Below are 23,311 nucleotides of genomic sequence, written 5' to 3' on the forward strand. Positions count from 1 at the left end.
TCCAGAACAGCCACTTTCCTGATCTTTAACCCTTTTTTGCCAAACAACCACATTTCCACCCAGGTGACCCCGTCCCCATCCCGGGGTGCCCCCCAGCCAGCAGCAAGGCGTGGGGCACCCCCACAAAGCTGGTCCCCATCTTGAGTCCCTCTAGATGTCACCCTCGGCCGTCTTTTCCGCCGCTCGGATTTTCCTTTCTCCAAGATCCTGGTTCTTTTTTTTTTTTTTTTTTAAAATTCCTTTCTGATCTCTTTCCGGCCATGTGTGATTGCAGTTTCCTCTGGGCGTCCATTTCATCAGCCCGAAATTAAGAAGCGGAGGAGAGGGGTGGCGGGCGGCTGGTGGGAGCCCCCCCCTCTCCCCACCCACCCGCCACCACCCCAACCCCGCATCCCGCATCCCGCATCCCGCATCCCACCCCACGGAGACCCCGCTGCTCCCCAGGCTGCCCGAGAACCCCTCAGCACCCCCTCGCTGCACCCATCTCCCAACCCCGGCCCCGCTTGGCCCGGAGGCCGGGGTGGGATCCACCACCTCAGCGCAGCAATTTTGAGGTGACTTTGCTTTTTTTTGGGGGGTGGTTTTTTTTTTTTTTGGCTGGGTTTTCCCCCCACGCCACCCTTTTTCACCCACAAAGGTGCCCCCGCCATCCTGCAGCGGCCGGATGGTTTTTCTCCTCCCGCTGGCTCTGAACCGCAAGGCCATCGCCACCGGCACTGCCCATCTTCTCCCACCGCCGCTGGATGCCAACGCCGGGGCCGGATTCAGCCTTGGCGAGAAGGTCACGGCACCTCCAGCCCACCCTCTTCCTCCCCGCTGCCACCAAACCCGGCTCCGTGCAGTGGCCGTGGCGCGGTGGAGGGAACATCGGCCGTAGAGGAAACCCAGGGCGAGCAGAGAAAATCCCCAGGGACATTTCGGCGATTTGGTTCGTCCTCTCCTGCATGAGACAACCCCGGCTCTGCGGCTCCTCCGGGCGATGGCCGCACAGTGAAGATGTCCGTGGCCAGGCTCAACAGCGTCAATGGCTTTTTGGAGGACGGCAGGATGGAGGCAGGGGACATGGGCAGGATCCTCCGCTGCCTGGAGATGGGCACCGTCCTCACCTTGTTCTATCAGAAGAAGTCACAGAGGCCGGAGCGAAGGACCTTCCAGGTGAAGCTGGAGACCCGGCAGATCATCTGGAGCCGGACGCCCGAGAAGGTGGAGGGGGACAGTGAGTATCGGTGGCAGCGGTGCTGGGGGCCGGGGAGGTGCCAGGGGGATGTCCTACTGTGGTGGGGTGTCTGGTTGTGGTGAGATGTCCTACCATGGTGGGATGACTTGTTGTGGGACACCCGGTTGTGGTGGGATGTCCTATTGTGGTGGGGTGCCTGGCCATGGGGTGCCTGGTTGTGGTGGGATGTTCTGTCATGGTGGGATACTTGACTATGGGGTGCCTGGACGTGGTGGGATGTCTTATCATGGTGGGGCGCCTGGCTGTGAGTTATCTGGTCATGGTGGGATATCCTGCCATGGTGGGGTGCCTGGCCATGGGGTGTCTGGTCATTGGTGGGGCGTCCTACAGTAGTAGGGTGATTGGTTGTGGGGTGCCCAGCCATGATGGGGTGCCCTACCATGGTGGGATGTCCTGCTGTGGTAGGACGCCCAGCTACAGTGTGGTGTCTGGCCACAGTGGGGTGCCTGGCTGTGTTGGGGTGGCTGGCCATGGCAGGGTGCCTCCAGCATTGGGGTGCCTGGACATAGTGGAGTGCCTGTCCTCAATGAGGTGCCTGACCATGGTGGAATGACCACCATGATGGAGAGCCTGGTCACGGGAGGGTGTTCAGTTGATGTGGGGTGCCTGGAAATAGTGGGGTGCTTGACCATGGTTGGATGCTTAACCATGGTGGGGCGCCCAGCCGCAGTGGGTTGTTCTACCATGGTGAGCTCATTGGCCATGGTGAGATCCCTGGATGCGGTGGGGTGACCTACCATGGTGGGGTATCTGAATGCGGTGGGGTGTTCTACCATGGTGGGAAGCCTCGCCATGATGGGATCTTTCTCACCTGGAGATACAAATGGTGGAGCTGCTAAGCTGAGCAACCCTCACCTCCTCCATCATGGCTCAACTGCTCCATAACTTGCCATGGGGCTCAACTTGCTGCCTTTTAATCCTTGGGATTTTATACCCTCCCTGGCAAGGAGGTGAAGGAGCCAGCCACCACCTTGCCTGTTCATGGTGCTTTTAACCCCAAAAATGAGGTGCTCAGGCTGCCAGCAGCATGGGACGGAGCATGGTGGTGGCCCCATGCAGCCCAGAGAGGACTTGGCCAGCTTGGCTTTGCCCCACATGCATTGATGACATCAAAGTTTAGATGGCGCTTGAACTAGTAGGGACTGATGGAACCGGGGTCCAAAACAGGAGGTGCTCCTGCTGGGGGATCCATAAAAATCACCCTTCCTTGTGGATTTGCTGGTGGCTGGTAGGCTGTTGGGACATAGTCCCACCACAAAGCTTTGGTGGGGCTCCATGCCTTGGTGCTTGTTACCTGGTTGCTTATTATCTCCAGACTTGCACATCCTCTTAAATTGAGCTAAAAAGAGCCAAGGGATGAAAACACAGGGTTGGAGTGACACAGAACCATACTGTCACCTCATCCCCATCCAGGAAGGAACCCAGTTTTGGGGCATCGTCTCACCTGGATGATGGCAAAGTCCACCCTGGAAGTTTGGGAGGTGACAGATGCCTTTTCCCTAGGAGGGCTTAGGGAGTGTCCTTAAAAATCACTCGATTACTCACCCCAAAATCACCACCCATCACTAATTTTTCACAAGATGGAGCAAAATCCCCAGGGGGGTTTAGCTCCTGCTTGGAAGGGCCGACCTCGAGCTGGGCTGCTGGGCGTGGAGAAGTGATTTTGGTCCTCGCAGGAAAGAGCTCATTCTCTGGTCTCGGAAATTATGCATTTACTGCTCTTTGTTTTAATTTGGGAGCACCATGCACGGCTGGGTGAGGGGCTCAGGTCGCTCTAGATGCCCTGCCTCAGTTTCCCCACCGATGCCTTGGGATCTGGCTTCTCCCACGCGATGGCCCAAACCCTTCCACAAGAATGAAGGGTCATCCAGAAGGGGAAAAAAAAAAAAAAAAGGGAAAATCCCTCTGGAAACTGTTCGATCCTGCCATCTAACCCCACCACCCACTTCCCCCAGCCCTAGGTGGGATTAATCCTGGTCTTGGTGCTGGGCTAGAGCATCTTTACCCCCCAGTCCAGCTGCGCTCTATGCTCTCACATTCTCACGCTCGCCGTGATTTTATGGAAGCGCCAGAATCTCCGTTTCATTTCTGGAGCCTCGTTCCTTCTCCGCATGCAACCTCATGCCTGCCTGGGCCATTTTACATCCCCGCTTCAACCAGGCGCCCGCTTGCAGAGGGATTAGTGGGGACAAGTGACAAGTGACAATGTTGATATCTCTGTTATGGACCGACACGGATCCTGACTCTCCCCGAGAAGTCCCACACCATGCAGACTAATTACACGCTTCGTTAAGCAGCCGATGGACACATGTCCATGCCGGATGGGGTCGCCTGGAGCGTCACCTCCCAAATCAGCCTCATCCCAAAGGGTTTCCAGCTCATCACCCTCTGCAGACCCCGATCCCCAGTGCAAGGATGAAATCTAGTGAAAAACAGCCCAAAAGGGATCTTTGAAAGAAATTAAAAGAAAAGGGAGTGAAGGCACCTCGGCAAACCTCAGAGCATATGGTGGGGTGGTTTGCAGCCTGGTTTGCCACGACACTGTGTAATTGGGATCACACCTTCAGCCTCACTAATGCCCAATAATTAGAAATAGGACCATTTAGGGAGAAAATCCAGATGGGTTTTAACACTGCTGGGCCAGGAAATCTTTTCTTTGGGGTTTTAAATCAGCTTTACAACACCATGGGGAGCCATGGGGGATGCGGTCGCCTAATCCCCCCTGTATAGGAGGGTCTGAGCTGCCACATGTCCTGCAAGAAGGGGTGACCGAGGCGAACAGGAGAGGACACGGCTTGTGCTACCATGGACCACCCGGGCCAGCAAGATTTCCCAGCACAACCATTCCCTCCAACCACTTTGCTTTGCTTTTCTCCTAATGCATTAAGAAAACTCCCAGGCTCTCAGCATCCCTAAAAGCTACCGGGCAGACCCTGGTCCTACATCATCTTACCACCACCACCACATTTAAAACCTTCTTTGCACCGCGCTGCTGGTTTTGCATTAGAAGAGGAAAGGGATTTTTGCAGCTGGAACCGACTTGCAGAGTGTTTTAATCGCCCGGGACTCCTGAGACAATGCGGGGAGGAGTTTGGAGACATTCGTTCTGACATGATCACCGCAAATCCGCTGCAGATGTGGTTTCCAGGAAGGCGCCAGCCGTGTTGCATTGTGCAGCCCCGCGCCGCTCCCTCTTCCTCTGGCTTTTCATGGGGCCGGGCTGATTGTCCTGCGGAGAAGGACTTGGGGGTTCTGATGGATGAAAAATGGGACGTGACCCAGCAATGTGCGCTTGCAGCCCAGAACCCACCCATGTCTTGGGGTGCACCCAGAGCAGCGTGAGCAGCAGGTGGAGTTGGGGATTCTGCCCCTGTGCCCCCATGTCCTGAGCCCCCCCTGAGCTCTGCGTCCAGCTCTGGGCTCCCAGCACCAGCCAGACATGGAGCTGTTGGAGCGGGACAGAGGAGGGACACGGGAATGGGCCGAGGGCTGAACAGCTCTGGGGAGAAAGGCTGAGAGAGTTGGGGGTTCAACCTGGAGAAGATAAACCTCCCAGGAGATCTCTTGTGGCCTTTCAGTAATTAAAAAGGGCCAATAAGAAAGATGGGGACAGACTTTTAAGCAGGGCCTGTTGTGATAGTACAAGGGGTGATGGTTTTAAACTAAAAGAGGGAAGATTCAGGCCAGACATAAGGAAGAAATTTGTTACAATGAGGGTAATAAAACACTGGCCCAGGTTGCCCAGAGAGATGGTGGATGCCCTGAAACACTGAAGGTCACTTTGGACGGGGCTCTGAGCAACCTGATCTGGGTGAAGATGTCCCTGCTCATGGCAGGAGTTGGACTGGATGAGCTTCAAATGTCCCTTCCAACCCAAACTATTCTGTGATTCTATGATTATTGGCAGCGTCAGCGCCCTGAGGATGGATCCTGGCAGCGTTGTATCAGGAGGTGGCTGCGTTGTGGGTTCTTGACAGAGCCCTGGTAGCCACCGGCTTCTGACCCCTCTTTTTTACCCTGTGGACAGGAAGGTTTGGGGATGAGTGTCTTGTTTTTAAACTGTAAATCCATTTTTACCCCAAATACCTACCCATTTGTACTGAAGCTGATTTTCTCCAAGCCATGGGGGGTGCACAGTGCCAGCAACAGGGTTTAATTTCTTGAGAAACAGGCCCAGAACACACACAAAGGGGTATGGACACCCCCTGCATCGCTTGTGCTAAAATCCCACCACCACCCGTGAAATTTGGCTTGCGCTCATCCAGCGAGGGAAGGCTAGATAAAGCCTCCAGTGTTTTCCGGAGCTATTCCGCCAAGAAAAACTGTTCTACACCTCTTTTCTTGCTTAATCAGCCCAATTTCTCCCTCATCCCTTATTCCTCCCAGCATTCAGCTTTTCTTTTCCCACTTTGGATTCAGCTGAGGTTTTCCATCAAGGCATGGGCACGCCTGCACCCTTCCCCACCACCGCATCGGAAACGCGCCCGGGCTGGAAATTCTCTGGGAAATGACCCATTTCCTCAGCAGGACAATACCCCGGCGTGGTGGTCCGGCCTCCCTCAGCCTCACAAAACCCTTTCTGCTGCCGTTGCCTCAGCCCAGGAGGGTAAATCTGCCCAGGGGTGATGCTCAGGGTATCGAGAACAACTTTGGGTGTTATTAATAATATCATCATATCATTATTCTGCTCTCAGTCGGACACGTCTGCTCAGCAAAACCAGGGGCTGGAAATCTCCGTCAGTGGTGTAGTGGTGAGGAAGACAACGGTCCGGAAACCCAACCCTCCCGCCGCCGGCGGAGCTTTATATAGCGAGATAATGAGAGAGCAGCACAGCAGGAAAGAAACGCCCTGCGGTCTGGGCTGCCAGGGCTCCAAATTGCCACTTTTGGGCAGACATCTTAAATTAAAAGATGAGCTCAGCCTGTCCTGGAGCAGGGTCTGTCGTGGGGAGGAGAGGTGGTTGGAGATGTGCTGGCTGGGTTGGGGCTGGCTGAGCCTGGAGGACACATGGCACCCACGAAGCCGGGAAACCGGCGGGCAGCACTGTAGGGACACCCCATCTTGGGGACACGGATCCTTGGGGGGCACACAGTAGTAGTGTGCGATCACACAGCTGGGGGCAGAGCAGCAGGGACCTGGAGATGTGGCTTTCTGGAGGACACATGGCCATGGCACCCGTGGTGCCATCACACAGCTGCAGCAGTGCTGCAGGAGCACCTTGTCCTGGGGCCATGGGTCCCTGGAGGACATGTGGCCATGGCACCCGTGGTGCTGTCACACAGCTGCAGCAGTGCTGCAAGGACAAGCCATCCTGGGGACATGGTCCTTGGAGGACACATGGCCATGGCACCCATGGTGCTGTGACACAGCTGCAGCAGTGCTGCAGAGATGCCCTGTCCTGGGGACAAAGTTCCTTGAAGGACATGTGGCCATGACACTGTGGTGCTGTCACACAGCTACAGCAGTGCTACAGGGACACCTCATCCTGGGGACATAGGTCCTTGGAGGACATGTGGACCCATCACTCATGGTGATGTCACACGGCTGCAACAGTGCTGCAGACATGCTCTGTCCTGGGGACAAAGTTCTGTTGAGGACACTTGGTCATGGCACCCATAGTGCTGTCACACAGCTACAGCAGTGCTACAGGGACACCTCATCCTGGAAACATGGGTCCTTGGAGTACACATGGACCCATCACCCATGATGCTTGTCACACAGCAGTGCTGCAGGGACACCCTGTCCCAGGGACACAGATCCCTGAAGGATGCATGGCCATGGCACTTATGATGCCATTATGCACCAACGGGCCGTGCCACCAGGATGCCCCATTCTGGGGACATGGTTCCCTGAAGGACAATACCCATGGTGCCATCACACCAGCAGATACATCACTGGAGGGCAGCAGGGACATGTCTCCCTTGAGGACTCATGGCCAGAGCACTCACAATACCACCACACACCCACTGGCAGTGCCATGGGGACACCCCATTCTGGGGACAAGGCTCCCCAGAGGTCATGCAGTCTCCTGGCTGTTCCATCTCCCTCAGCCTCCCCAAGCCCCACGTGTGGTTCTGCAGTAGCAGGGTGGCTGGGGACAGTCCCATGTCCCTCTCTCCCTGCAGTCGACATTCGGGAGATCAAGGAGATCCGCCTGGGGAAGAACTCACGGGACTTCGAGCGCTACCCCGAGGATGCTCGCAAGCTCGACTTCACCATGTGCTTCATCATCCTCTACGGGATGGACTTCAGGCTGCGGACGCTCAGCGTTGCTGGTGTGTGGTCTCCCTCCCCATTTCCCCATGGCCACCCTTGAGGTCTCACCCCCTCCCCAGCATCCCATCTCCCCCATCCCAACCTCACTGCCCTTCTCTTCCTCCTCCAGCTTTCTGCGAGGAGGACATCAACCTGTGGATAACAGGGCTCAACTGGTTGGTGGCGGACACCCAGAAAGCCCAGACCCCGCTGCAGATCGAGAGGTGAGGAAGGACCAGCAGATCTCATTTTCCAGTTCCTGTCTGGGGGACAAAACCACCCCGGCTTTTGTCCTCCATGGGTCTGAGTGCCGTCTGTCCATCCCTTCCTTCCCAGGTGGCTGCGTAAACAGTTTGACGGGATGGATCGGTCACGGGAAGGGAGGTGAGCACTGGGACAGTCCCACATTGGGAAGGTGGGTTTGGCTGGATGGGGTTGTATCCCCCCAGTTGCACCTGAAATCTGGAGACTGAGCCAGGCTGGGAGTGGGGTTTGTGCAGCAAGGTAGTACCAGGTTATTTGGGGTCCTCGAAGGCACCAAAAATCAGACTCAGGTGCGGGTCCCCTGCTCGCCACTCTAGGGACCACGGGGACCCTGATGCCCTGACACCCGCTGCTGCATTTCCACCAGTGCCAGGAGAAGCTGGACGGTTAATGCAGCCCATAAACATCACTCCAAGACTAGAAAAACCCCGAATCAAGTGAATGTGGACTTAAATTATTATGGGGATGAGCATCATCTCCAGATGGGATGATGGCTTAGAGCACATGGGTGGTTCCCAGATGTGCTCCCTCTGCCTGACCTGCTCACACTTGTGCCGGACTCCATGTAATTAGGGGTCCTTTGCCACCACAGGGGTCCACAGCCCAATATGGTGTGGCCCCCCCATGCCAGAGACCATGCTGGCACCAGGATTTGGGGTGGGACCCTCAGTGTCAGGAACTGAGACCCATCCAGGGTTTAGCCTGACACCAGCTTGTCCCTCTGCAGCATCACAGTGAAGGACCTGAAGGCCATGCTGCCCCAGGTGAACTACCGCGTCCCCAACATGAGGTTCCTGAGGGACAAGCTCATGGTAAGGACCCCACAGGTACCCCAGCTATGTGGGGAGAAGGTCTTCAAGACCTCACAGCTGGGTTGGAGCCATCCCTGGTGTCATTGGCTCCGGTTGAGTGGCCTTGCTCTCATGCATCACTGTCTCCCACAGGAGGTGGAAGCCAGGAATGAGATGACTTTCTCCCACTTCATCCAGTTCTACAAAAACCTGATGTTTGATGCACAGAAGTCGGTAAGAGCCATGGCTTGTCCTCTTGAGCATCCCCTACGTGGTGTGGTGCGTCCCACCTAAATCTGTTCCCCTCCTTTACCTTGCAGGTCATTGAGCAGCTGGAGCTCTCCTTCCCCTTGCGGTGAGTACCCAGGAACCCCCCCGGCTCCCACCCTGGCCAAGCCTCCAAGTGTTGGATCCATCGGGTGGGCAAAGCCACCGGGCCGTAGGGCAGAGCCCGGGGAGAGCAGAGGGTCCGGATGATGCTGCATTTCCACCAGTGCCAGGAGAAGCTCCTTTTCTGGAGAACAGGAGGTTGAGGGGAGACCTTCTTGCTCTCTGCAACTGCCCAAAAGGAGGTTGGAGCATGGAGAGTGTTGATCTCTTGAGTAACAAGCAACAGGATGAGAGGAAACGGCCTCAAGTTTTGCCAGGGGAGGTTCAGATTGGATCTTAGGAAACATTTATTCCTGGAAAGGGTCATGAAGCATTGGAACAGGCTGCCCAGGGCAGTGGTAGAGTTACTACCACTGGAGAGGTTGAACAGACACATAGATGAGGTTCTTAGGGACATGGGTCAGTGCCAGAGTTGGCTTATGGTTGGACTCAATGATCTTGAGGGTCTCTTCCAATCAAAATGATTCTATGATTCTAATATTTGCATTTAAGTTCTGTAACACTATTCTTCCTACGCATGCTCAGTGAGTAGGGTTCTTCTCCTGGAGGCAGGTAGCCTTCCATGAGGAGGTGCAGTTCTGGATTAAAATGATATTGTAATGAGCAAAGTTTCCTTTAGATTAAGCACATCCACAAAATCACTAGGTACTCAATCAACTGTTCATGGTTGACTTCTCAATTCCAGGATAGGCTTTGTTCTCCAGTCAGAAGTTAACTACTACTAGACATCTCATCTATTATTCGTCTAATGTTAACCTTCTAGTAGGCCTCATGGTCAGGTCTTTTGGCCAAAAATGGTGGGGATGGACACCATGGTTTGAGGGGTAGGGATAGGAGGGAGAATAGGAGCAGGGATGGGAGAAGGGATGAGCAGGGATGGGAGAGGGGATGGGAACAGGGCATGGGAGAAGGGATGGGAGCAGGGATGGGAGAAGGGATGAGCAGGGATGGGAACACGGAAGACCAGGGATGGTAGAGGGGATGGGTGCAAGGATAGGAGCTGGGATGGAAGTGGGATGAGAACTGGGAGGGAAGTGGGATGACAGTAGCAATGGGAGCCATGATGGGAGCAGGGATGAGAAGAGATGAGCAGGGCTGGGAGCGGGAATGTGAGAGGGGATGTGAGCAGAGATGTGAGCAGGAATGTGCTACTCCCAAGTGACAAGTGACGAGAGGAAATGGCCTCAAGTTGCACCAGGGAAGATTTAGATTGGATATTAGGAAAAAATTATTCACAGAAAGAGTTATCAGGCATTGGAACAGGCTGCCCAAGGCAGTGGTGGAGTCACCATCCCTGGGGGAGTTTAAAAGGTACATAGACGAGGTTCTTAGGGACATGGGCCCTAAGAGTTACTGCCAGAGTTAGGTGATGGTTGGATTCGATGATCCTGAGGGTCTCTTCCAACCAAAATGATTCTATGATTTTATGAGGGGGGATGAGAGTAAGGGTTTGAGCATGGACGGGTGTGGGGTGGGAGCAGGGACATGGCCGAGGATGGGTGCAGGGATGGGATCAGGAATGTTAGTGGGGATATGAGCAAGCTTGGATGCCAGGGATGCAGGGACATGTTGCACTGCCCTCCTTCCCACATCCTTGGCTGAAAGAGTTGGGTGTGTTCAGCCTGGAGAAGGCTTTGGGGAGACCTCATTACGGCCCCTCAGTACTTGAAAGGGGCCGATAAGAAAGATGGGGACAGACTTTTGAGCAGGGCTTGTGGTGATAGGACAAGAGGTGATAGTTTTAAACTAAAGGAGGGGAGATTCAGGCTGGACATGAGGAAGAAATTTTTTACAATGAGGGTGGTGAGACCCTGGCCCAGGTTGGCCAGAGAGGTGGTAGATGAACCATCCCTGGCGACATCCCAGGCCAGGCTGGACGGGGCTCTGAGCAACCTGATCTGGTGTAGATGTCCCTGCTCATGGCAGGGGTGGAACTGGATGAGCTTTGAAGGTCCCTTCCAACCCGAACTATTCTGTGATTCTATGATCCTTGGGCAGTGCTGGGTGCTCTGGCTGGGTACCTGCCTCTCTCAGGTCACAGGGTGACACTGGGAGTGTTTGCTCCAGCAGCACCCACCAGCTCAAGGTGCCCCTTGCACCTCCATGGCCTGCGCATAGCTGGCAGGAGTGGGGCAGGACTTTGGGGGGCACCAGAGGGTGGGGCTGCAGGTGGACCCTGGTGGTCTCAACTCCCCCATGGGGTCTACCCCACCTCCTGCTCCCAGTCCTTGCTGATGGCCGCTCCATGTCCCAGGAACGTGGACCGCCCCGAGCTGTGCCAAGTCTCCCTTTATGACTTCCAGAAGTTCCTGCTGCACGACCAGAAGGTGGGTTCTTAGAGACTCCTGTGGTGTCCCTCTCAGCCCCAATCTAGTGGACCCTCATGGGATGCCCCAGCCTGGTTTCTCCCATAATGGTGGCCACGTTTGCACCACAGGAACCCTGGGCCAGCGACATGGGCGTGGTGCGGGACTACATGTGCGCCTACCTCAAGGAGGGCTCCAATGAGGTGGCAGACCCTTCCTTCCAGCTGGATGAGGTGGGTGGACCCACACAGCACCCACCCTGGGTTGTCTCCCCAGCCCTGGCAGGCTTTGACCTCTCTGTTTCCCCTCTAGTTCCTCACATACCTCTTCTCCAAGGAGAACATGGTGATGGACGCCAAGTATGAGCGCGTGGTGCCTGAGGAGATGAACCACCCGCTGTCCCAGTACTGGATCTCCTCCTCCCACAACACGTAAGGACAGGGTGGGCTCTCCTTGGGGACCACCATGAGCATCCCATCACCCCGGTTGGGGCAGCTCTGGCCACTGATGATCCTAACAGTTGGATTCAATGATCCTGAGGGTCTTTTCCAACCAAAATCGTTCTATGACTCTATGATTCTCATTCTCTGCAGGTACCTGACAGGAGATCAGTTCTCCAGCGAGTCCTCCCTGGAGGCGTACGCACGCTGCCTGCGCATGGGCTGCCGCTGCATCGAGCGTGAGTCCCCCCAGCACCCCACAGAGATGCTGAGCCCACCCCAGAACCCTGTGTTGCACCAGATGACTGTCCCCTATACCCATCCCATAGCGCCAGGGTGGGGGGATCTTCCATGTCCTTCAAGGGCTGGAAAACATGGTCCTCAGTGAACAGCTGGTGACCAGCATGTGTTAACCAAGATGTTTCTCCATTCAGTGGACTGCTGGGATGGCCCAGACGATCTCCCTATCATCTACCATGGCCACACGCTCACCTCCAAGATCAAGTTCCTGGATGTGCTGCACACCATCAAGGAGCACGCATTCGTCACCTCCGAGTAAGCCCCAGCCCCCCAATGACACCCCAGTTCTCGGCCAGGCAGGCAACCTCTCCTTTGCCTTCATCCCAAGCCACCATTTCCACCTGCTTCCTCCAGGTTCCCCATCATCCTCTCCATCGAAGACCACTGCAGCATCGTCCAGCAGAGGAACATGGCCTCCCACTTCAAGAAGGTCTTCGGGGACATGCTGCTCACCAAGCCAGTGGACATCAATGCCGACGAGCTGCCCTCACCCACCCAGCTCAAGAAGAAGATCCTAATCAAGGTATGGGGCAGGGACCACCTCAAAGCCCCTCTTTGTGGGAGGAACAAGGACTGTGTTGGGCTGGGAAGGATGGTGATTATCCCAAATCTTGGGACTCAAGAGCAGTATACCTCCATGCACGTGCAGTAGGACATCGGAGAGATGTCCTACTGCAAGAGACGGTCAAGGAGAACAGGGGGTGGTGGAAAGGAAACTAGAGGACCCCAAGTGCAGCCTGAGGACTTGGGAGCTCAGCATGGTGGGGACACCATACCCACTGCTGACCTCCCCTTCTGGGCTTGTCCCCAGCACAAGAAACTGGTCGAAGGGAACCTGTATGAGGAGGTCTCCACTGCCAGTTACTCAGAGAATGACATCAGCAACTCCATCAAGAACGGCATCCTCTACCTCGAAGACCCCATCGACCACGTAAGGTTCTCCCTGCCACTCATGGCTGGGGGCTCAGCAGGGTCTGTTGGATGGGGATGAGCATCAGGGTTTGAGTTGGGCATGTGGCATGGGGTCTCCTAGACCATTGGGATGGGGCAGGGGCAGAAACAGAGGTCTCAAAGCCCCGTCCCTTCATGCCACCATCCTGCCCACCTTGGTGATGCTCTTTTCCCTTCCAGACCTGGAGCCCCCATTATTTCGTCCTGACAAGCAACAAGATCTACTACTCGGAGGAGACGTCCCGCTACAAGTTCAATGAAGACGAGGAGGAAGTGGAGCAGAAAGAGGTACATGTGGAGCACGATGTGCCCATGGGGTGGAGTGGGGACACTAACTCCTGGCATGTCTCCCATTTTGGGGTGAACTTGCAGGAGTTCAACAACAACGAGCTGCACTTCATGGAGAAGTGGTTCCACGGGAAGCTGGGAGGTGGTCGCGATGGGCGGCAGATCGCCGAGAAGCTGCTGCATGAGTACTGCACCGAGACAGGCGGCAAGGACGGCACCTTCCTGGTGCGCGAGAGCGAGACCTTCGTGGGTGACTACACCCTCTCCTTCTGGTAGGAGCCCTGGGGGGAAGGCAGGATCCCACTCTCCTCAAGCCAGCCTGGGTGTCCCACCAGAGGTCCAGCTGATGGTAGCTGGAATGGTGTTTTGGGGGGATATGCCATCTTTTTGTGTGGTACGTGGACCCCTACACGTGAGATGGTCTTGGACCTGAATTGACTCACTCCTTCCTTCTCCCCACCACCGTGGCAGGAGGTCCAGCCGGGTGCAGCACTGCCGGATCCACTCACGGCAGGAAGCTGGTGCCACCAAGTTCTACCTGACGGACAACCTGGTCTTTGACAGCCTCTACAGCCTCATTTGCCACTACCGTGAGGTGCCGCTCCGCTGCAACGAGTTCGAGATGCGCCTCACTGACCCCGTCCCTCAACCCAACGCTCATGAGAGCAAAGAGTGAGGATGGTCCCCATCCCCTTGGTCCCCTGGGTCCACCAGCCTCCTCCAACCCCAGTGTCAGGTCTTGGGTGCCAACGCCAATCCACCGCCTCCGTTCTCTGCCCGGCCAGGTGGTACCATGCCAACTTGACGCGCCTGCAGGCCGAGCACATGCTGATGCGGGTCCCACGGGATGGAGCCTTCCTGGTGCGCAAGCGTAGTGAACCCAACTCCTACGCCATCTCCTTCCGGTAAGTGTGGCCACCCTGGCAACCCTGAGGCCGGTTGGGCTCAGCCATGGTGCCCACGTTGCTGGTCAAGCTGAGAACTGCCTGGCTCTGTTGGTTGTGAGTCCATGCTGGGTGGCAGGGGTTTGCTCTGGGTCGGTAAGGTGACATGGTGGGACACAAGATGTTGTCATGGGGAGGCTGCAGTGATCAGAAAGCCACGTCCTCAGGGTGGTCACCCTCGTGGCATCTCGCATTGGTTTAGCACTGGGGCAGGGCATCACCTCCTGCTTGTCCCCATCATGGAGCCAGGGTCTGGTCATCCTGCACCTCGAATCCTGCGATCAGTTTTGGACCCCTCACGACAAGAAAGCCCTTGAGGTGCTGTAATGAGTTCAGAGAAGGGAACGAAGCTGGGGAAGGGGCTGGAGCACAAGCGTGATGGGAGCGGCTGAGGGAGATGGAGGGTTCAGCCTGGAGAACAGGAGCTGAGGGGAGACCTTCTGATCTCTGAACTGCCTGAAAGGAGCTTGGAGCCAGGGGGGGTCGGGCTCTGCTCCCCAGGAACAAGCGCCAGGACCAGAGGAAATGGCCTCAAGTTGCACCAGGGGAGGTTGAGGTTGGATCTGGGGAATAATTTCTTCCCCAAAGGGCTGTTGGGCATTGGAACAGGCTGCCCAGGGCAGTGGTGGAGTCACCATCGCTGGAGGTGTTTAAAAGACACATAGATGAGTTTTTTAGGGACATAGGTTAGTGCCAGTGTTGGGTTAATGGTTGGATTTGATGATCTTGAGGGTCTCTTCCAAGCAAAATGATTCCATGATTCAATGATTTCCCCCCGGCTCTCTCGGCCCCAGGGCAGAGGGGAAGATCAAGCACTGCCGCATCCAGCAGGAAGGTCGACTCTTCATGCTGGGCAGCTCGGCTGAGTTTGAGAGCCTCGTGGACCTCGTCAACTACTATGAGAAGCACCCGCTCTACCGCAAGATGAAGTTGCGCTACCCCATCAACGAGGAGACCCTGGAGAAGATGGGCACAACCGTGAGTGCTCCTGGCAGTGGAGATGGTGGGGATGACGGCTCTGTGCCACAGGAAACCAAACACCATCCCCAGCTCCACCATGGTGGGAAGGGGTCCTCCAACCTCTTGGGTAATGCCCAGCCAGAACCATCCAAGCTCATTCTTCAGCCATTGCCCATGGTTATATCTCCACCGTAGTTCCCTTCCAATGAGTGGCAAAGGAATATTAGGTCCCTCTCAACGTCCTCTTGATCACATGTGGTGACCTGGCTCCCACCACATCCCCCTGTAGCACCTGTCTGCATCCAGGTGACCCACTCAGGTGTCTTTCCTTGCAGGAGCTGGACTATGGAGCCCTGTATGAGGTGCGGACCCCCCACTTCTACGTGGAGGCCAACAAGATGCCGATGGCCAGGGTAAGTGGCCAAGCTGGTGGCCCTGGGAGGTGGAGGGTGGTGGGACATGATAATCCTAGTGCTGGGGCTGCTGGGTGGTCCCTCCAGGATCCACTACATCTCCCACCACTGACCTGAGAAGTGGTCATGTTTTGCTGCATTTTTCTGACCCTCTGATTTTGGAGCTGGTGGGACCTTTCCCACCTCCCCATCACTTGGGGACAGTCCAGGTTCCACCAACAGCATCGTAACATTATGGTGGGCGAGGTCTGGAGAGAGGCCACCCTGGAGCAAGGTCTTGGCATAAGTTTGCCCCAACAATGAGGAAACCTCCATGAGTCCCTTTGTCTTGGGGAACCCTGAAAGAGAAGACTTAGGATCAGTTCCCAGGTGGTGGAGTCTCCATCCTCAGAGGTTTCTGGGACTTGAGGAGTCTTGGACCTGACCCAGTCTCCATCCTCAGAGGTTTGCGGGACCAGGTTGGTCTCCGAGCTGACCCAGTCTCCATCCTCAGAGGTTTTCAGGACCAGGCTGGTCTCAGAGCTGACCCTGGAGGAGGCTGGAGTGGAGCCCCAAGGTTCGTTCTCTGTCATCGTTCGATCCCATGGGCCAGCACTGCTGTGCTTTAAAGGTCCCTCTGCAGCAGAGCAGCTCTCAGACTAAGACCAGACATGGGAAAGCTTCACCCAAAGGGGTTTTTGTCCAGGGAGCATGGAAATATCAGGGGATTAACCCCTTCAGTGCACCAGGAGAAACCATTGGGGGACCCAAAAGAAGAACTTGGTTTGTGCTGAATATGGTGGCCCTACAGGACCAGGTGGCACCTCCAGCCCTCCTGTCCCCTCTAAGATGTCCCACTGCTGGCATGGACAATTTGGGGGCATCATTTAGGACGCTGGATGCTTAGGAGCTCCCATGTTCCACCACGTGGGCTTGAGGAGCTGAATGGGGTGCACTGCCCACCAGTGTCCTTGGGCGCTGGGTGGTGACACGTGTCCTTCTCCCTGGTGGCCCAGTGCACGGTGAAGGCTCTCTACGACTACAAAGCGCAGCGGGAGGACGAGCTGTCGTTCTGCAAGCAGGCCATCATCCACAACGTCGATAAGCAGGACGGCGGCTGGTAAGGGCAGTTGGGTGGCCCCTGGGTGGCCGTCACCATGGGTGGGGGTGGAAGGACCACCCTGGGTTTTCCCATGGGTCATCCCGTGGTGGGTTTTAACTGCTTCCTTTTCTGTCCCCCCACCCCTTCTCCAACCACTCCCCAAAATTGCATGCAGCATGAACAGTCCTGTCCCTCCCCAAATTGGTCCATTTGCCTTGATCCTCTCACCCCTTGCAGGTGGCGGGGGGACTATGGAGGGAAGAAGCAACTGTGGTTCCCGGCCAACTACGTGGAGGAGATCGTCAACTCGCAAGCACAGGAGCAGGATGAAGCCGTGAGTGTCCTGTCCCCGTGAACCAGGAACCTGAGATGCTCCCAGCCCTGTGTCAACCCAGATCCTTATCCAGAGGCTGAGGGATGCTCCTGGTCCTGGCTCCATCCTGGACCTTTATCCAGTAGCTGGGGGAATGCTCCCAGCCTTGTGCCAACACAGACCCTTACCTGGAGGATGTGGGATGCTCATGGTCCTGGTTCCAGCCCAGAACCTTATCCAGAGGCTGGGGGATGCTCATGGTCCTGGTTCCATCCCAGCCCTTTATCCAGAAGCTGGAGGATGCTCATTGTCCTGGTTCCATCCCAGACGTTTATCTGGAGGCTGGAAGATGTTCCTGGCCACATACCAGCCTGGAGTCTTATCCAGAGGCTGGAAGCTGCTCATGGACCTGGCTCCAGCCTGGATCTTTATCTGGAGGCTGGAGGATGCTCATGGTCCTGGTTCCAGCCTGGACCTTGATCCAGACGTTGAGGGATACTCCCAGCTCCACACCAGCCCAGAACCCTTTCTGGAAGGTGGAAGATGCTCCTGGCCCCATACCAGCCCAGACCCTTATCCAGAGGCTGGAGGATGCTCGACCGTGGAGCAAAGCCTGCCAAGATGGTGTTTCTTCTTTGCTTTTGTCCAGACTTGGAGGATTTAGAGGGCTGGAGGGAGACTGCCAAATGGAGCGAGCACCAGGCTCAGCCCTTGCATGCCTCCCCGACTGCCCCCTCTTAGAATCATAGAATAATTTGGGTTGGAAGAGACCTTCAAAGCTCCTCCAGTCCACCCCCTGCCATGAGCAGGGACATCTGCACCCAGATCAGGTTGCTCAGAGCCCCATCCAGCCTGGCCTGGGATGTCTCCAGGGATGGTTTATCCACCACCTCTCTGGCCAACCTGGGCCAGGCTCTCACCACCCTCAGGGGCAAAAATTTCTTCCTCGTGTCCAGCATGAATCTCCTCTCCTGCAGTTTAAAACCATCACCCCTTGTCCTATCGCAACAGGCCCTGCTCAAAAGTCTGTCCCCTTCTAAAAAGTCTGTCCCCTCTTCCTTTCTCTCTTGCAGTCCTCGGAAAACAGCCCCCTCGGGAACTTCTTGAAAGGCTTCATTGACGTGCCATCCTGCCACGTCGGTGAGTGTCCCCACCGCGTCCCTACCACAGCTGCGGGAACCCGCCGGCACAGCACGCACCCCATGCTGAAGCTCATTGCCATGAGCTGAGGCTCCCCAAACTCATCACAATGTGCCGGGGAGCAACGCGAGGCTGGGTTCTGAGAGATTTGCTTGATTTTGGGGGGATTCAGAGGAATTCAGAGGTCTGGATGATCCAGGGGATATTTACCCCTGGCTGAAAGGAAAATGCATTTCAGCATGGAGAGCTGAAACTGTTCATTAGAAAAATGGGACCTTCACAAGAGGAGGACCCCAACGGCTGGTGGGGTCCCAGAAGGGGCTGGTGGGGGCCTGGGAGCGGGACCGCTGAGGTTTCGTTTGCTCCACAGAGCCGTCCGTTGGGAATGTCTTCGAGTAAAGCCCCCCTCTGATGTCCTTATAGTTATCTCCAAAGACGGGAGGAGCTCCAAACCATTTGTCTTCACCATCCATTCCCAGCAGATGTCCCACGCAGCCCAGTCACTGGACGTGGCCGCGGACACGCAGGAGGAACTCAGCGAGTGGGTGGCCAAGATCCGAGAGGCCACACAGAACGCTGATGCCAGGGTGAGGGGCATCAGGGTGCAGAGGATGAGGGTGGATGGTCCCATCCCCCAGAGGATGGTCCCCAACATCTCCAAAGGAGGAGGCTGGGACCTTCAGCTCCTGTTTTCTCTTGTGCAGATGCAAGAGGGGAAGATCATGGAGCGGAGGAAGAAGATTGCACTGGAGCTCTCCGAGCTGGTTGTGTATTGTCGCCCGGTGCCGTTCGATGAGGACAGTAAGAGCTGGAGAAGCGGGTGATGGGATGAACATGGGCGGGGAGAACCAAGTGGTCATGGTGGACCAACCCCTGGGCCACCTGAGAGCCCTGTGTCCTCCACTGATGGCCACCTTGGTGCTTTCAGAGATCGGCACAGACAAAGCGTGCTACAGGGACATGTCCTCCTTCCCGGAGACCAAGGCGGAGAAGTACGCCAACCGCAGCAAGGGCAAGAAGTTCCTGCAGTACAACCGGCGCCAGCTCAGCCGCATCTACCCCAAAGGGCAGCGCCTGGACTCCTCCAATTACGACCCATTGCCCATGTGGATCTGTGGTAGTCAACTCGTGGCCCTCAACTTCCAGACGCCCGGTAAATCCTGCTCCTGGGGTGGTTGCTGGGCTCTCTCCAACAGGTCACCCCCAAAACCCCTATCTCTGGTGGCTCTGTCCTGGGTCCTGTTGCTGGAGGTGGTTTGGGTGATGTCTCCAACCTCTGTCCTCATCCTCATGGGGACGTCTCCATGTACTTCTTGGGTGCTTCATGCAAAAGCCAGCTGCATCCCTTTTCCAACTAGGGTTGGGGGCTCTTAGTAGGGTGTTTGCAAGGGCAGGACTTGTTGCCCAAGGACCTCAGGGAGGTCCCCGAGCCCCACAGCTCAGAGCTGCTCTGTCCCCATGGCCACAGACAAACCGATGCAGCTGAACCAGGCGCTCTTCATGCTCGGTGGCCGCAGTGGCTACGTCCTGCAGCCTGACATCATGAGGGACGAGACGTTCGACCCCTTTGACAAGAACAGCCTGAAGATCGTGGAGCCCATCACAGTGCAGCTGCAGGCAAGTGGGCAAGGACAGCAAGTCCACCCCGTGGTCACTATCAAGATGGGGTTTGCTTCTTCCTCCATTTTGGGTCAACCAGGGGTGGTTTTTACATGCTTCAGCCCCATATTTGCTCCACAGAGATCGTTACCCTGTGATCTCTTGGGTTTGTTGGTCTTTGCTTGAAGCATCATTTTTCCCAGGGGAGAACCCCAGAATTGCACAGAGCTGAGCCCAACCTGAGCAAGGGCAAGGTGGAGGGTAAAATAGATAAAACAAGGCCAGAAATGCCTTACCGAACCCTTGGGTAATTTTGGTGCTAAGAGATGGGATGGGTTGGTTTGTAGGCACCTGTCCCTTGAGCATGACACAAATGCAGCAAACATTTTTCAAAATAATTTGGTAGGTACAGCTGCAATCAAGCTACAACCAGTCCAAGGTCATAAATAAGGCACAATGTGGATAATTATGGCCATGAAACCCTTGGCAAGCTCAAAACACCCCAAATCTTTTATGATGAGGGTGGTGAGACCCTGCCCCAGGTTGGCCAGAGAGGTGGTAGATGCCCCACCCCTGGAGCCATCCCAGACCAGGCTGAATGGGGCTCTGAGCAACTTGAGCTGGGTGAAGATGTCCCTGCTCATGGCAGGGGGTTGAACTAGATGATCTTCAAAGGTGTCTTCCAACCCAAGCCATTCGATGATTCTATGATTCTAAAGTGGCCAAACCATGGCATTGCCCTGGAGAGTCCTTCCTCTTCTGATGTAGCCAGGCCTCACCCTCCTCTTCCTCCTGCAGATCCTTGGTGCCCGGCACCTGCCCAAGAATGGGAGGAGCATCGTGTGTCCTTTTGTAGAGGTGGAGGTGTGTGGCTCCGAGTACGACAACAGCAAGAACAAGACGGATGTCGTAGGTGAGAGTCCACATGGGTGATGTTCCCACCCAGCCCCTATGCCCCAGGGAGAAGTGGGGACACTGGGACAACCCTAACTGTGCCCTTTGGGATCCTCTTGGACATGTGGGTGATGGGGCTGAGCTTCATGGAGAAGTGGACGGGCATCTCCCATTAATGTGCTGGTGCCCTCCTGGTGATGTCTGTGTGTCCAGCCCTGCTCTGACCTTCCCCACTTTCTCCTCATCCCCTCAGCTGACAACGGCTTCAACCCCGTCTGGCTCTTCAAGCAGTTTGTCTTCGACATCAACAACCCCGAGTTTGCCTTTCTCCGCTTTGTGGTGTATGAGGAGGACATGTTCAGCGACCCCAACTTCTTAGCACAAGCCACCTTCCCTGTCAAGGGCCTCAAAACAGGTATGGTACCTTCATCTGCCCCATCATCATCATCATCATGGTAGAACCATAGAATCATGGAATCATAGAATGGTTTGAGTTGGAAGGGACCTTTAAAGGTCATCCAGTCCAACCTCCCTGCAATCATCGTCGTCATCATCACCTCCTTGTTGATCTGGCCATGGTTCATCATCATCATCTCATCTGGGATCTGACCATGGCTTGTCATCATCATAATCTCCTCAGGGATCTGGCTATGGTTCATCATCATAATCTCCTTGGGGGTCTGGCCATGGCTTATCATCATCATCTCCTCAGGGATGTGGCCATGGCTTGTCATCATCATCTTCTCCTCAGGGATCTGGCTGTAGTTCACATTCACCATCTCCTTGGGGATTTGGCCATGGTGAGGGGCTTGGACCCTGCCATGGGGCTGAGCTTGTGTCTTGGTGTTGTCTCCAGGCTACCGGTCAGTGCCACTGAAGAACAGCTACAGTGAGGACCTAGAGCTCGCCGCCCTCCTCATCCACATCGAGATCATCAACGCCAAGGCAGGTGGCCTGGGTGGCTCGGTGAACCCCATGCCTCAGTTTCCCCAGCACCCTGTCCACTCTACCAACCTCGTACCCTTGTGTTGGAGCAGGAGGAAGATGAGGAGAACCTCTACTCGTCCATCCAGCAGCTACGGGACCGCGCCAGCGAGCTCTCCAGCCAGGTCTCCAGCTACGAACGCACCAACGGGTGCGACTCCCGTTACCAGCAGCGTCTCGATGAGTTACGGGCAGCCCAGGAGCGGCTCATGGAGCTCACCGAAGTCCGCAACCGCAAGTGAGTGTCCCTTCCCCATGCCTTCAGGTGGTCCCTCTCAGGAGGGTCCCCAAGGCCACCACCCTGCTCTCCACCAGGTTGATGGAGAAGAAGAAGAGGGACCGGCAAATGGTCACCAAACGCAGCTGAGCGGGATAGACACGAGCCCACCATGGACCCCCCATCACCTCTTCTCCTGCTGCAAAGGGGGGTGGGGGTGGCCAAATCCGGACACTCCCCTTGCCCAGGGCTGGACGACAGCGATGTGACAAATTTGGGGACAAAAGGGGACCTCAGGTAGCTCTGCCTGTGACATTTCTCCGCTGGGGTGAGGCAGGAGGTGGGATGCTCCAGCGTAAATCCCCAGGCACCTCCAGCTTCATCCCATGTCCCCTGGGGCTGGTAGCCGTGTCCCTGTCCCTGTGGGGTGGCCACCACAGCTCCTCTTCACCCCGTGTCCTCCGTGTCCCACCGCCCCATGGTGGGGGGGACAATGAGCCTCATAATCAATGGGAAAACTGAGGCACAGGAACAGTCTCCCAGCATCTAACCAGCCCAGGATGGGGCAGGACCAGCCACCCCCCTCCTGCCACCTCCCAGCTGGGGACAGGGGACAGGACCGGCTGGCAATGAGCCACCACGATGGGGACATAGGACAATTTGGGGAGGGAGGCATTTTGCACCCCCCACACTATAAATATCTGTATTTTCTTATTTTATCCAGCGTGTACATACAGCAGGGAGCGGGGTGGGTGGGTCTGTACCAGCCACAGTATTAGGGCACGGGGGTTGGGGACACCCCAAAATGTCCAGAGATGTCCCTGGGATGGGCACAAGGGAGCAGGGCACCAAGTCTGGAGGTGCCCCGTGGCTGGTGATGGGGTGTCCCAAGATGCTGGTGCCAAGGTGGCCCCCGGGTGGGGACATGGATGTCCCCAAGGTGACACCAACATTGGCACCGAACTCTGGGAATGGAGGTGGTGCCTGGCGGGGGGGTGGCTGGGGACATCTCAGGGTGTCCCCCGGGGTCGGGGTGTCCTGGCAGAGGGGGGATCTGTGTATTCTTTGTATGAAAATAAATCTATTTAGCCAATATTTATATCCCAGCGCCACGGTCTGGTCCCCACCCTTCTCTGTCCCCATTGGCGATGTCCCTGGGGTGGGTGATGCCCCAGTGGCTTGATGGTCCTGGACCCCTGAGCAGGGCCACCCAGGGAGGGGAAAAGGGACAAGGGACATAGGCCATGGGACAGAGCACAGGCCCATGGGGCCAGGGGCGTGGGGACACAGGCTAGGAGGCAGAGGGACAGGGGGACACAGGGACAGTGGACACAGCACTGTGAGGATGCAGGACACAGCATTGTGGGGACACATGGCTACGGGCACATGGGACACAGGCCCATTAGGACAGGGGGGTCTGGGGGCATGGGGCTGTGGGGACATGGGGCACAGAGTCATGGGGACACACAGCTATGGGGATGCAGGGTCACTGGGCCGTGGGGATGCATGGCTATGGGGACACAAGGACAGAGGGCCATGGTGC

At 56.2% G+C, this 23,311-nt stretch overlaps 1 protein-coding gene across 1 annotated transcript; it reads left to right on the forward strand.

Moving 5' to 3' along the window:
• Positions 1-322: 322 nt before the first annotated feature.
• Positions 323-22,796, forward strand: LOC135985280 (1-phosphatidylinositol 4,5-bisphosphate phosphodiesterase gamma-1-like). The gene is made up of 32 exons (XM_065628412.1): positions 323-1,216; positions 7,364-7,513; positions 7,624-7,717; positions 7,830-7,877; positions 8,485-8,569; positions 8,702-8,782; positions 8,869-8,903; positions 11,193-11,265; positions 11,376-11,477; positions 11,557-11,675; positions 11,838-11,923; positions 12,119-12,239; positions 12,339-12,507; positions 12,796-12,915; positions 13,116-13,223; positions 13,308-13,495; positions 13,695-13,895; positions 14,009-14,128; positions 14,962-15,145; positions 15,463-15,540; positions 16,536-16,639; positions 16,859-16,955; positions 18,008-18,074; positions 18,498-18,661; positions 18,779-18,875; positions 19,003-19,227; positions 19,543-19,691; positions 20,472-20,586; positions 20,821-20,982; positions 21,424-21,512; positions 21,605-21,789; positions 21,867-22,796. Exons 1-32 carry the CDS (start codon positions 997-999, stop codon positions 21,916-21,918), a joined length of 3,888 nt encoding a protein of 1,295 aa, XP_065484484.1. The 5' UTR covers positions 323-996; the 3' UTR covers positions 21,919-22,796.
• Positions 22,797-23,311: the final 515 nt, after the last annotated feature.

This window comes from Caloenas nicobarica, chromosome 2, assembly GCF_036013445.1.
Source record: "Caloenas nicobarica isolate bCalNic1 chromosome 2, bCalNic1.hap1, whole genome shotgun sequence".
Classification (NCBI taxonomy): Eukaryota; Metazoa; Chordata; class Aves; order Columbiformes; family Columbidae; genus Caloenas; species Caloenas nicobarica.

What these genes read in the sequence shown, in the direction of transcription:
- LOC135985280 (XM_065628412.1), top strand. Translation starts at nt 997, where the DNA reads ATGTCCGTGGCCAGGCTCAACAGCGTCAATGGCTTTTTGGAGGACGGC. An exon ending in CTTCCTTCCAGCTGGATGAG is followed by an intron (nt 11,478 to 11,556) that starts GTGGGTGGACCC and finishes TTTCCCCTCTAG; the next exon opens with TTCCTCACATACCTCTTCTC. An exon ending in GGGCTGCCGCTGCATCGAGC is followed by an intron (nt 11,924 to 12,118) that starts GTGAGTCCCCCC and finishes TTCTCCATTCAG; the next exon opens with TGGACTGCTGGGATGGCCCA.